At 40.6% G+C, this 13,514-nt stretch overlaps 1 protein-coding gene across 1 annotated transcript in view; it reads right to left on the bottom strand.

The window, feature by feature from the left end:
- The window catches only part of LOC118430167, a 68,725-nt gene that overhangs the window by 42,096 nt on the left and 13,115 nt on the right, over positions 1–13,514 (bottom strand). The window contains exons 17-32 of the mRNA XM_035840876.1: positions 13,187–13,316; positions 12,749–12,889; positions 12,378–12,429; positions 12,055–12,121; positions 11,095–11,225; positions 10,498–10,535; positions 5,869–6,158; positions 5,334–5,466; positions 4,834–5,004; positions 4,051–4,210; positions 3,767–3,873; positions 3,189–3,332; positions 2,495–2,647; positions 1,807–1,930; positions 1,256–1,410; positions 697–875 (exon numbers count right to left, since the gene is read on the bottom strand). Coding sequence (XP_035696769.1) covers positions 697–875; positions 1,256–1,410; positions 1,807–1,930; positions 2,495–2,647; positions 3,189–3,332; positions 3,767–3,873; positions 4,051–4,210; positions 4,834–5,004; positions 5,334–5,466; positions 5,869–6,158; positions 10,498–10,535; positions 11,095–11,225; positions 12,055–12,121; positions 12,378–12,429; positions 12,749–12,889; positions 13,187–13,316 — 2,175 coding nt within the window. The remainder of the gene's footprint in view (positions 1–696; positions 876–1,255; positions 1,411–1,806; positions 1,931–2,494; positions 2,648–3,188; positions 3,333–3,766; positions 3,874–4,050; positions 4,211–4,833; positions 5,005–5,333; positions 5,467–5,868; positions 6,159–10,497; positions 10,536–11,094; positions 11,226–12,054; positions 12,122–12,377; positions 12,430–12,748; positions 12,890–13,186; positions 13,317–13,514) is intronic.

Consider the following 13,514-nt stretch of genomic DNA (forward strand, 5'->3'; position numbering starts at 1 on the left):
AACTTGCGCGTAGATAGTGTTTATAATGAGAAACTATTATTCACGTGTGTTTTTGTTAGTGCTTTGGAAATGTTTCCAGCACAAGAAAGAAAACACTGTGACAAATTGAAAACATATAGCTGACGTATTCCGTACCATAGACGGTGTTGATTTATACGTTCGCAGTAGCACTGTTTTATTCCACCTCAGCTGCAAAAATTGTCTTTTTTCATTTCAATGTCATGTTTGCACCGAACAATATAATATCGACTGTCGAGGTATGACATCTTACGGTACGGTAATAAGGTGCCATATAGGTACCAGGTAACACACCATATACGTTACTCCTCAGGTGCAGTATAGTACCAGGTAGCGCACCTGTAATATATAGTAGCCAGCTTCTCTGGGGGGGGGGGGCGAAAACGCTAAAGGGGGGGGCGAAAACGCTAGTGATCTCGCCCCCCGGGGGGGCGAGATCGCCGGGGGGGCGAGATCGCTGTCACACCGGTATGATCTGTTCATTTTCGGTCCAATCGGTCCAACATTCGGCCCACTGATTTTTTGCAGGTCCGGTTTTCCCGGACCGGTTCAACAAGAAAAAAAAAGGTTTGTACACCGTACCTGTACCCACTCTGCGTGCACATCATTGTCGGAATATTTCGATTGGACTGTGTTTTTAATTCTGGACTGTGTTTTACGAATCAATGTTCTTCCTACCGTCACGACATCCCAATCGGAGAAACTCGGCCAAGTTGAATTGAGATCACCCATGGTGGTATACAGAATCTCATTCTGGACAATGGCGATGGAGGAATATGCTTCTTCCCAAGATACGGTAATGGAGTCGGTGGTTGTCGCGATAACTGCTACGTTAGCCGGTGGTCTCAAGGTGTAAGCTAAAAGATGAGATGTAGACTATTAAGAAACGATCGTGAAAGGGTACAGGTTTTTCAGAGAGCTTGTAATAAAGAGGGTATTCCATAATTCGTTGCAATCTGATGTTAACAAGATGTTAACAAGCTGCGAATCTTATTAAGTACCATTTGCACGTCACTTGTTAACTTCCTAAAGCATCCTTAACAGATTCAAGAATTGATCACAAGACTTACATGTAGGTAAACTATACCTCTATTATATACGTCGGCTGGGCGTTGTAATTCCCCTCATGACCACGATGAAAAGCCGGCTGCGTTGCCGATCTGAGCTTTCATTCATGAACAAGAGTTCAAACGAACAAACACCATGTAGCCTCTATCAATACATCCTCTTCCCTTACTTGTTGTGATATTGAGAAGGATTGGTTCACTGGTGACTCCATAACTAACAGTTGACAGCTCCACAAGGTAGTTGACATCTGATTCCAGGCCGTCGACAACTTTACCAGTTTCCCAACTCTCTAGAAGAACCTCGGATCTTGTTCGATTTCCAACTCTGTAAGGATTAAAACGACTTTGTTAACATTAGTTAAACTTCATAGATTCACCCCAAAAAGTTCATGATAGTACGTGACAACAGCAAGACTGAATCGTCTTGAAAGATATTTATCTTGTGGTAGAAATTAAACTATTTCAAGCATGTCAAGCGATGATTATCTGGCTATTGTATTGTATTATATCGTATCGTATCGTATGGTATGGTATGGTATTGTATTGTATTGTATTGTATTGTATGGTATGGTATGGTATCCTGTCCTATCATTTGTATTATCTGACTGATGATCACTGAAATATCATTAATTTTGCGAAAGCGTTTGAGAGTTTACCTTACACTAGTCTGAAATGCTGAATGAAATAATCAACATTCAATTACGACCGCATGTGGACCTACCTGAGCGCCTTGGGTCTGTATGTTAGAAGATAGTTGGAGAATACACTGTCAATTGGAGGTGACCAGGTCAGTGCCATAGTGAAATCCCCAGCCACAACGGTCACATTTTCAGGAGGAAGTGGAGCTGATAAAACAAGAACCAAGAAGGAAAGTTTCATGTGTAAAATGACTACAACTTGTATCTCAAAGAATTACTTTGTAATGATGGACAGCTTTGCATCTAATGTATGAAAGTGAGCGATTGTAGAAACATTATTAGATATTGTTGCTGTGTCTGTCTGGGCAATGTTACGAGGTCCATGCCTTTTGATAGTGCGGCCAGTGCACTACGACGGAAAATTTGAGAACAACGTTAACGTACATATAACAAATGGTGAAAGCGAGTACTGTAATTCCTGATGTTTTCAACGTACTTTCATGTTCACGGTTTTCACGGTGATGACTGTAACCTGAACTTATCATTACTGATAACAAATTATATAAGATACTTTTTATATGCACCTGCCACCAGCGTGAACAGTTAGTTCCGAGAACAAGTTAAATTTTCTGTTATTAGATAGAATCTACGAAAGATTGGTGACTGACTTTATGACTTTATGACTCAGTGTTAATGACTCTATTGTAGTCTATGTGAAGGTTGTGTTTGAGAAAGTGAAAATAGTTTATTATGAATAAATGACTCTGTTACCTGCGGCATGTACCTCCATGCTGATTGCACTTTCAACCTCATCTGTGATAGCCTTCACACCGATGACGTAGAGAAGTCCCGGATGTAGACCTTCAAACCTGCCTGCCATGGACGTCGTCTGGAGAACACTTGTCCACGTTTGCTCCGATACATCTTTTGGGTAAATCAATATGAATGAGAACTTAATCAATAAATGTGAGGCATTCAGTACCATAAAATTTGTGATTACAAGAAAAACACGATCTAATTCTCATTCTTTTAAGACTGTCCATTAAAGATTAAAATGTGATATCACGCTGCTATGCTCATATTTCCAAACCTTGTCCTGGTCGGGCTGTTTGTAGAAATGAAATATAGAAATCTTTACTTAGAAACTCACACAATTAATACACACAACTATTCTTTTTATGCCTTGTGTAGTTTGGTGTTTTTTATATCATGCCTTTCGTTCCCGAAATCTGCCCAGCAGGGTCCCGGTTTGGAAATGTGACGTACGCCTTAATCAGTGATTGGGACCCATTCCGTACCTTAAAATTGCTATGGGTGAAAACATTATCTAATTCACATTTTTAATTCCGTCAAGAAATAAAATGTGAATTCTCAAAAACATAAATCTTTTCCTCCATTTCAATTGTTACCACTAGAGCATTACCTAGAAATCTTTAAAGAAAAGAGAATTTTAGATTAGCCATACTTGCTGTAAGATTGAAACCATCGGGAGCTGGTGCCAGGTACAGCTTGAAGGCCTCGGTCCCCCCGTCTCCATGGTAACGCCACGTCACGTTCATCGTCATGGTCGTGACTGACGTCACCACAGGCACCGAAGGAGCGTCCAGCACTGCGTTTTACAGAAATAGACACAACTAATGCCCAATCCTATTAAGGTTTCTGCGTTTTCATGCAATGGAAAAGTGAACTAGTTTTATTTTCATAATGTTTGTCACAAGGAAACATTGACATTAAGCAAATTACAATAGCATTAGACTTTCTTGTATTTGACGACTCAAAGTGGAAATACATGCAACAATACATGTAACAGAACATGATTTACATGTACCACTATTGCGTCAACATTGCATTGTCAATGCATGGAATCATTTCTAGTGCTAAATGACAGTCCGTTTATCATTGGTCAATTACAAATGCCATAGTACTGTTCGATAATTTGCAACAAATGTTTAACGTTGTTTTAGTTTGCATTAGAAGAACTTGGTAAGTCTGTAGATTGCCGGATGGTTTAGTACATAACGGATAGCTCGAAAACTCACTAACCGATTGATAGCATTGCTCTCTGAGGTGCGCTCTCTTGTCCATTGTACATCGTAAAAATGTCAACGATGTACATTTTCCCTCGGTAGAAATCAGCAAAAGTCACATATCTGTAAAATATTTTAAAAACACTTTCATCGGACAAAGTCTTAGAACTTTGCAGGCTAGCAAAAAATTGTGACCTCACTATGTTCACACAAATATAATTTACCATAGAAGACTACACAATGACATATCCTTAGCAATATGATGAATACTTCACATACATACAAACATAAAACTCAAACCTTAGTTGAGTGATGAGAACATGTTGTTCCCAGTTGTATGACGCGGCGAGCCCATATGTCAGTTTGTAGTAAGACGCGAGATTATTTGACGGAGGATCCCAAGACACGGAGCCAAGGTGTCCGACAAAGCTAGAGTTCACATTTTTCACTGGCTCAGGAGCTAATGATAAAAAAAACACAAAATACATAACAAAATTTACATATTTAAAAATGTAACATTAATGTAAATTCAATAGTCCGATAGATTCAAGTTTGCTTCTCGTCTTAAAAAATATCATTTTTAGGTGCTCAATGCTGTTTGCATTGCCACGTAATTTTAACGCAGTAACTTTCAATGTTTACCTTAAATGAACAATATGCTGTGCCTATTGTCATAGTACTGCTCTCAGGCAGTATTGATTAGTATTGCCAGTTCAACGTTGTATTTCCAAAAATAGAAAAATCTGTTGAAGGTATGATTTGCTTTGTGTTAGATGCTTTTTGTGCAACATCCAAGCGAAGTTAGATGCTAATTCAGTATTTCACTGCACTTGGGACAAAGGTGCGGCACTGCGGAGCTCGAAATACTACTCAACGAATTTCAGAGATAAAGAACATTACGTTTTGTGTATTTTGTTGTCTTCTAAGCCATACATTTACGCATTACGCATATCTAAAATATTTAAAAAAATCGGCGAAAATAACACAACAGTACTAGTGCCACAGTGAACGAACCCCGCAGTGCCGCACCGGTGCCCCAAGTACAGTGATGCCACCTTTATACACATTTTAACGTATTCCCACCTGTCATAAACGTAACAAACTTGGGGAGGCTGTAAGCTTGATCAGTTGCCGACACAACCCCGACCACGTACTCTGTAGCAGGCTTGTATCCTGTTAATGTCACTTGTGTCAAAGTATTCGTCACCGGAAATACCACGCAATTTCCGGATCCTTGGCATATCCCTCCAGGGGCTTTAAGAGTTGGAAATAACAATTATTAGTAAAATTGGCACACACAAAAATCAATACAATAATTCTAGCATTGGTTTTGTGAAAGATCCAACATCACTCTAAATCAGTTCATGAAGACAATCAAATCCTGTAAAGTCAGTCAAAGTTTATCTTGTTACTGTGTACAGTTACTGTAGGAAAATTCTACCTGGGAATTTACATGGATTTCCAATGCCTTCCAAAAATCGACAACTACGTCTACTTTGAAAAGCACTTGAATGTATAGACTGGTTTAATATATTCCACTGGTAGAACATATAGTGTTAGATCGATCTACATCTACAAGGCACCTTCATTTCCATAGAATCCCAGTTCCGTCAGGTAGGGAGGTAATCCTAACAGGGTTTGAAGTCCAATCTTCCAGTACCTCCCAACTCCGGAGAACCCTCCAAACATCTGTGGCCCCGAGTTGTACAACTGACCCTGTACGTGTACAAATGTGTCGTGAGGATTCGAAATTCTACTGCCGTGAAGATCTTTTTTTTTAATTTCAAACGATGTCAGATGTAGAGTTCTTTGAAATTGCCCAAACTTTGTAACTGTTCCAAATAAATACTCAAGTAACATCGACTGTCTAACCAAATTTCCTTGGCTTTGGAAGAGGACTTGAAGTGTTATAAGTGTTTTACGTTTTCAAAGATTTGAAAAATCATGAAGGACAACGTTTATTCTTAGTAAACCACACTTTCACAATGTATTGCAAAACATTTGTCTTTTGAGCTTTGCTGAGCTTTCTCGTAGTACGTTTCATGCATGTCTACATTAACGTTTACAAATGCAAATTCTGGACGTTTTTGTCACATGATACAGAAGATAACTTAATACCTGGTTGGATTCTAGCATGTCAACCCAATGGAAAGGATGCCCTATGTCCGAGACCTGGACTGTCAGACTGGTGACATCATTGTTTCCATTTCCCACGCTGCGAACCATGACCTGAGAAACGTTCCACAACCTCTGCAGGTCGATGACGATAAACGCGACCCCCTCCTGCAGATCTTCCGGTGACCAGTAGGTGGCGGCGTTGTTGTCGAGAGCCTGCCTTGCGCTCTCCATGGATCCCCCCGAGGCGTGGAGGAGCATGGACTCATTCACTGCGATCCAGGACTGCCACTCTGCACATTACGTTGGATGGGAGTACATCATTACGTAGTATTGCCATTGGAATGTCTTATTGCCCGGACTACCTTTCCGAATAGCCTGACATCCTACGCCCATTCCTCATTAACTGGGAAAATTGGAGGTAGAAAATTGTAAAAAATAAAGTTGTCCAAAACGCTTACCTGCTGGTATGAACTTGTTACCACTTATATCGACTATCTTTTGCTATTTTTGTCTGGTGCTAACACGCTTAATTTTGGAGATATTTGATTTTTAGTAGGCCATGTCATCTTTCCTACAATTTCGTAATAAAGAGCATATTACTACACAGAGAAATGTTCCAGCAAGTAATAGTGGATTAACAACAGCCAAATTAGCGAATTTTCCAACCCAAAACCTTCAAATTACACGCCAATGAGAAATATTTAACCGCCGTGTCATTTGTTTCGGAATAATCATCAAAATTACTAGCTATTAAGTTTGCTACATTTGTATAAAAGTAAATAAATGATATATTTTTTTCTGATATGAAGACAAACCGTTTAATACTCCTTAATTTTCACCCTGTAGGATGGGATAAGAGCGATAGAATATATTTATGAAAATGGTTGGAAGCAGGCGATATCTATTCTACAGGTAAATGCCAATGAACTGTGGTAACGTAAATTACAGAATCTCTAACATTTGGAGGAAAGCCGAATAGTGTACATACTGGCTCTATTTGAACTGATCAGGTCATGTTCGTCTATAATGCTGGACCTCTTATCTTCATGTTGCTAACTCAGAGTAGCAAAAAAGTGTATCTTTGTTATCCGGAATACCCGTATAATCTTGTTCGTCCTATACCCACCCGGACTCTGCGGAAAGACACCCAAGATATGCAAGGTCTCTATCTTGGCGAGGTCTATTTAAATACATGCTAAGTAACAAAGGATTCACGCAATCACACGCTCTATGTCAGAACCGCTTCGTCCTCGCGTCCTTTAATCAAGTCTTTGGGAATAGCAGGACATGATGCGATGGCAACATGCACCAGATGGACTGGGCCTTTCTAGCACAAGCTTTCCATATTGGAAAGACAACAAACTAAACACCAGTTATCGCACTTCTTATAAAACATTTTTTAATGTCAGGACAATCTTTGTTCGTGGAACAAACACAATGTCACATCAATATAGAATGAATGTGCTACCTAACAAAATGTCCATCCATACACCTTATATCGTGTGGTTCAATAATACCGGCAGAAAGAACTGTGTAATATGTGTATAACAAGGCTTTTGTTGATGAGCAAGGCTATAAACAACATTATCATATAGCCAGGCGCCGCGGACCAATCAGAAGGCCCCGTTCCACGTTGGTTATGACGCCGTAACACAAAGATCCAGTCCAGGCAGGTGGGTTTCGCTCCTCTGATTGGTCAGAATGAATCGACACCGGCACCGGTGTCGATTTGCATCGACACCGGCACCAGTGTCGATGCTCATAAAACCACCTCGTTCGCTTCGCTCACATCGGTGGTTTTATTCGGTGGTTATAGCAAAGGACCAGGCGTTATGACACCATATACACCTCGGGGCGGGTCATTAACCCTTAAGTGAATTTTCCAAAAGAGAGCTGCATGTGTAAAGGCAGTCTGTTCTACAGTTATCCTGGCAGCCTGTCCCTTTATACTAATGCCACATGATTACATGACAAGCCTGACGTTATATAGATCTTGACTTTATAGAGTGGGATTGGTTTCACAAATAGCTTTCTGCCTTGAACCATGTGTCTGTCCATGTAAAACAATTCTGTGCATCAATTCTGTGCAGTCACGACTGGTTGAAAGAGTAGTTTGCTTCTAATTAACAAGATTCCCAACCTAAACAAGCAAAGGTGAAAACTTCGGAACATCTACTACGGATAGTGAAGTCTTAACTTAAGTTAGCTATTAACTTCTGCAGCCCATATGCTTTTGATCATGGAGCTTATAACTCAATGACAAGTCCTCAATGTAGATAACGTGGCGCTAGCGTAAATAGTGTCGCTGATTTACCGCCGTCTGTACGTTTATATAAAGGGGTCCACTGTGTAAAACGAGAAATATTTCTGTGACACGAATCTTGACTACATTGACCTTCATAATTAGCTGATCATAATCTCTGTTGCTATTTAAGACAAACATGCTTGAAACGTACCTTACTTCATCAGTCAGTGTTGAACATGAATTTCTGTCATTCCAGTCGTGTGATCTTCAAAAAGCGCGCGAAAATGACAACAAACTTGGACGAGTCTACTTTGACAACAGGGGTTTATTTTGGTTCAGTCCAACCCAATATACTGGTATTCAGCTTGGTACTATACATTCCGTGTAATGTTGATTATTGAAGCATCAGATATCAATATAAACACCCGCATCTTTCCAAGTTGGTGCATGTCAGGTTTATCATTTGAACATCGTTCCTGTAACAGTGGGGTTCTAGCGCTGCCGAACTGACCACGCCAACAGCTCTTGAGCTTTTGGTGTTGTGGTTAGCACGTTGGATTTGTGATCCGGCTGCCCGAGTTCGGCGCAGGTTCGAATCCCGGGAGTCGGGATGTTGTTTATTTCTGTTCTTACTCGCTCCTCTGAATTTCTACAATGGTTCCCACGCCGGCACTGTGAGTAACAGGCTAGTATGTGCCACACAGGGATGTCGATCTCGGAGATTCGAGGACGAATCTTGAAAAGAAAAGGGGGAGTAGTGTAACAGTGGTGTTCAAGGACTGCTAAACCGAAGACGCCTAATGGCTTAAGCCTTTTGGCCGAACGGTTTGCACGTTCGATTTGTGATCCGGCTGCCTGGGTTCGGCGCGGGTTCGAATCCCGGGAGTCGGGGTGTTGTTTCTTTCTGTTCTTACTCGCCCCTCGTATTTCTACATTCCTATGAGAAATGAAAAGTCCCAGCATCGTAAAATTCACTGAAACAGGAACATATAAACAGACTGCATTGTGACTCTATTGCAAGCCAAGCCCACCTACAGTAACATTACAGCAGATAATAAGTCTTTGGTTGATGTGCTCTTGCTGAACATCCGATGACATGTTGAAGAAAAAAAAATGGTAACGTAAATTATATGGTAACGTAAATTATATTTATGCTTTTAATGATAAATAAAATTTTAACAAACAGCTCTGGAAAGATTAACTCTGCAGGCAATTACTTATCTGGGAGCATTCTTTCCTATGAGTACAAAAGTAATGATCTTTCTATAATTCTAAGGGACTTATTATGGTAACGTAAATTATATCAAAAAAGTGACAAACGGCCTGAGATTGGCGGTTATAGTCATGTTTCCAACATTCGTGTTTTATGTGTTCTGTCATTTGTTTATTACGCAACACCACTGTTTAGCAGATAAAACAGTGAAAACATTATCGGAAAATGTCTTTTCGTAAGCGAATTACACCCAACAGAAGTTCGGTAACGTAAATTATACAAAAGTTGGCGACAAGAATAAAACGGCATCTGACGTAAAAAGGTCGTCTGCTGGACAAGTTCATCAACACATGACAAGCCGGCCTAAGTGGTTGATGTAAATTATGACTGAAAATTTAAAGAACTAACGTCTTTTCATTATCAGAATGCCACGATATTCACCTTTATAGCATTTCCGACACGTGTTTTTAGCGTGTTTCTAAGCAAAACCTTACCCGGGACGACCAAAAGGCAACTAACAATGGTGGGAAAACATTGCTTAGCATATTACTATCATGTACTTGTAACGGAAAAGGGCAAAATACGTAGTCATTGTGTCTTTAAAGAAAACTGTGGCCCGCTGCTTATGTGCGACAGCAATTTGCCCCTTTAACGAGGAATGGGCGTCTAGCTAGTTTACCGCGATTACCAAACTGGCTTCAGTATTGCAATTGGAACCATACTAAGATGAAACTCAGGCTACCTTTGGACGGGGTGGGTAGTAAAATGTAATCTAGATCTAGTACAAAATCCTGGAAATCCTCCTCAAGTAAACTCACGTCAAAATTTGATGTTGATTTAGCTAGATGATTGATTCGATAAAAAACGTGATTATTACTAACTTGTTTCTATTGGTTATACATTGTGATTATGTAACCGTATACGCATTTGCAACTGTCGTCATATTGAACGATATATTATATCAACTTTTTATTGACACGACAAAAGTACAGCGACTTTCGCAAAGTTTATAAATATAACTACTTACAGTACAACTAAACAGACATATATTGATGTCTACAGGTATGAATAAGTCAACATATTATAGATAGTAGCGGGAAGACTGTCATTGTCAAGTCCTAGGTAACTCAGTTGAAGTGATTAGCTTAAAACAGAAACTGGGACGAATTACCTTGTGTGAAAGAGAAGGACCCGCCAAAGCTCTCCCAACTGGATAAGGAAATAGAAAAAAACCTGTTCAATACCTGTATCAATACCTGTGGAAAATATCGGATACATCATGTGAAAGGTGCATGTTTTCGTTGATAGAGCCATTAGAGTGATGTGATTTTTTATACTATTTTATTTATTCGCATATATTATATGAATCGTAAACAAATTAATATGCAGAAAAACTTGCAGGGGTTGTCAGAAGCCTATGTGGCTATTTATGAGCCTCCACTCAGAAACTAGATGGTCTGAATTGTTTAAATCATACATAGTAGAATTTATTCAAATAACACATGGCATAAGTTTAAATTATAACATGAAGTATCATAATTAAACAGAACTTACAAATGATCAATGATTAATACAAACATAATTTACCAATCATAATGAAATAAAACGGAATTTACCAAAATGTTTCTGCATGTCTTTTGAATGATCTGCTATCAGATTTTAAAGAAAAAAGCAGAACAACGAAAACGTTACAAGGTCAACAAACAAACAAATCAGGTTATGCTTGGATTAAAGCTATCTTTAGAAGTTTAAAAACTTGGTGACTTACTAGTCGGACTGGATGCCGTTCTGCTGGGTTCCCAGGTACGAGTCTTGCCCGGGATGTTTGTAGACAGTCACCTGTCCACCTGCGTCCGTGATCTTACCGTCATGGATAGCAGCACGGCAGATACCCGAATTCTGTACATGCACAACAATGGCACGTGTTTCAACTGTCCCAAAGACGTGTTTTAATTCTGCACTTTTCAATTAGGAATGCCTGCATCGTTGAAAATTAAATGCAACCACGTACTCTATCGTAAGCAAATGCCTTTAGCTGTAGTTATAGTCTAACGCACACACGTTAGGGGGGGGGGGTGTTTTTGGCACTTTCAGGCGTGTCCCCTTCTTGGTCCCGTGGGATAATCTCCAAGCAGATCCTACGGTGCCATACGATAGTATCAAAGCTGGCCAACGTAAGCAAATGCCTTTAGCTGTAGTTATAGTCTAACGCACACACGTTAGGGGGGGGGGGGTGTTTTTGGCACTTTCAGGCGTGTCCCCTTCTTGGTCCCGTGGGATAATCTCCAAGCAGATCCTACGGTGCCATAAGATAGTATCAAAGCTGGCCAAGGAGTGTAGCCGGCCAAGGGAGTCAAACGGGAACCGGAAGTTTGATACTACGGGAAGTTTGATACTATACATTACGCACCGTGGATCTGGTTGGAGATTACCGTGGGATCCCTTGTGGCTCCCGGGATATATTTTAGCACGGTCGGGACCCGGGTTCATTCTAAGTCGGACTTAAAATGAAGCCGGGACCCGGTAAAAAATAGACGCCGTGACCTACCCGTGGGGAACAACGAGGGTATCCCAGGTATCCGGCAGTCCAGCAGGACACATTTGCGGCTTTATCAAAGAACCCACACATTATAAAAGAAGTGGGTAAATTCGTCTTCCACTGCCTAAAGAATACACCGGTGCAATTGGCACCTGAGCCTTAGTTGTACTGCTATCAGCAGTTACTTACTTCAGTATAGACGCCGGTACCCCAGATAGATTTGACAATTGTAGAGCATCCAGCAGGGCAAGTAACGCTGCAAAGTAACCACAAAATTGGTTTTACAGCTAATTTGAGACAAATATCATAGTACGAAATCACGAAAAAGACATAACTTTTCAACCAAAACACCGCCCCTGTTTTGGGCAAACTACCCGTCTGGACTGTCTACGCCTAGTATAAAACAACGTGGTGAGAGCTGTTTGAAAAGTCTGTAGCCGCTACGCATCAACTTATGATGCAAGCGAATGATTGATTGATATTGATATTGTACGACGTCGTGTATATCTTACGTGAAGGTTTCGGTGTTGAACTGCCTGGAGTCAGCATAACAGTCTCCAGTATCTGTGAAATTTTATATTACAATATGATATTAGTATCCCAACCTTTTTGGTGAAAAAGATAGAGATTGGTTGAACACAAACTGAGAAAATGGAATAATAAATTTAATACTTTATTTTTCTATGACATGTACTGGATAGGGGTGGGTACCGGTAGTGCGTACCGGTACAAAACCGTTTTTTCGTGTTTGACTTGTCCGAAAAAACGGACCCGGAAAAAATCAGAGGACCGGTACCGAACCTGTACCTGGATTCTCTGTACCGGTACCCACCCTTAGTGCGGGGGAATGTCGTCATCAAACTTGTGTAGGACTAGAACTTACCCACGCTCTCAGGTCGGCTGCCGACATGTTCGATGAAGGTGACGTGTAGTTCTGTCACCATTGCGTCGTTTATCGTGACGTCTAATGTTACACCTGTACTCTCCACAGTTCCAATATGTACTTCAGTGGGAGTCAGCGGTCCTACATACATATGTGATAATCATGGGATCATGAGTTAATATAAACTCTACATTATGGTGGTATCTCATTGCATTTTGGGCACCGGTACGGCACTGCGGGGTTCGTTTACGGCGGCACTGTTGTGTTAGTTTCGCCATTTTTTTGTATAGCGGTACATGTACCAACTGTATACATACATATATGCGTATTTGAATTATCCCTAGTAGTTAATTATAACTAGCTTAGATGGGCTAATTCGACACCTGGCTCAGGCATATATATGAGCGTCAGACTAAAAGTGCAAAACATAAAACCTACGTGTAGAGAACGTAAACAGGACAGGGCTCGACACGCGACGTTCAGTCCAGGAGTCGTCTACAGTCTGCATGGATATCTCGTACACTCTCCCTGGTGTGAGACCCCTACAGTCTGTCTGCAGTTCTGTAACCTGTAGCATAGGGGCGCGTTGTTAAAAATGCACGTTCTATTGCTGAATGCAAAGGGGAACTGTTGGCTGGTTCGCCAGCGGATTTTAGTATGTCAATTTGCGTTAAGAGTGGAAAGGATAGCTGATGATGATGGGTTGGATGGAGTGAGTGAGTGAGTGAGTGAGTGAGTGAGTGAGTGAGTGAGTGAGTGAGTGAGT

This window comes from Branchiostoma floridae, chromosome 14 (assembly GCF_000003815.2).
Source record: "Branchiostoma floridae strain S238N-H82 chromosome 14, Bfl_VNyyK, whole genome shotgun sequence".
In the NCBI taxonomy this organism is placed as follows: domain Eukaryota; kingdom Metazoa; phylum Chordata; class Leptocardii; order Amphioxiformes; family Branchiostomatidae; genus Branchiostoma; species Branchiostoma floridae.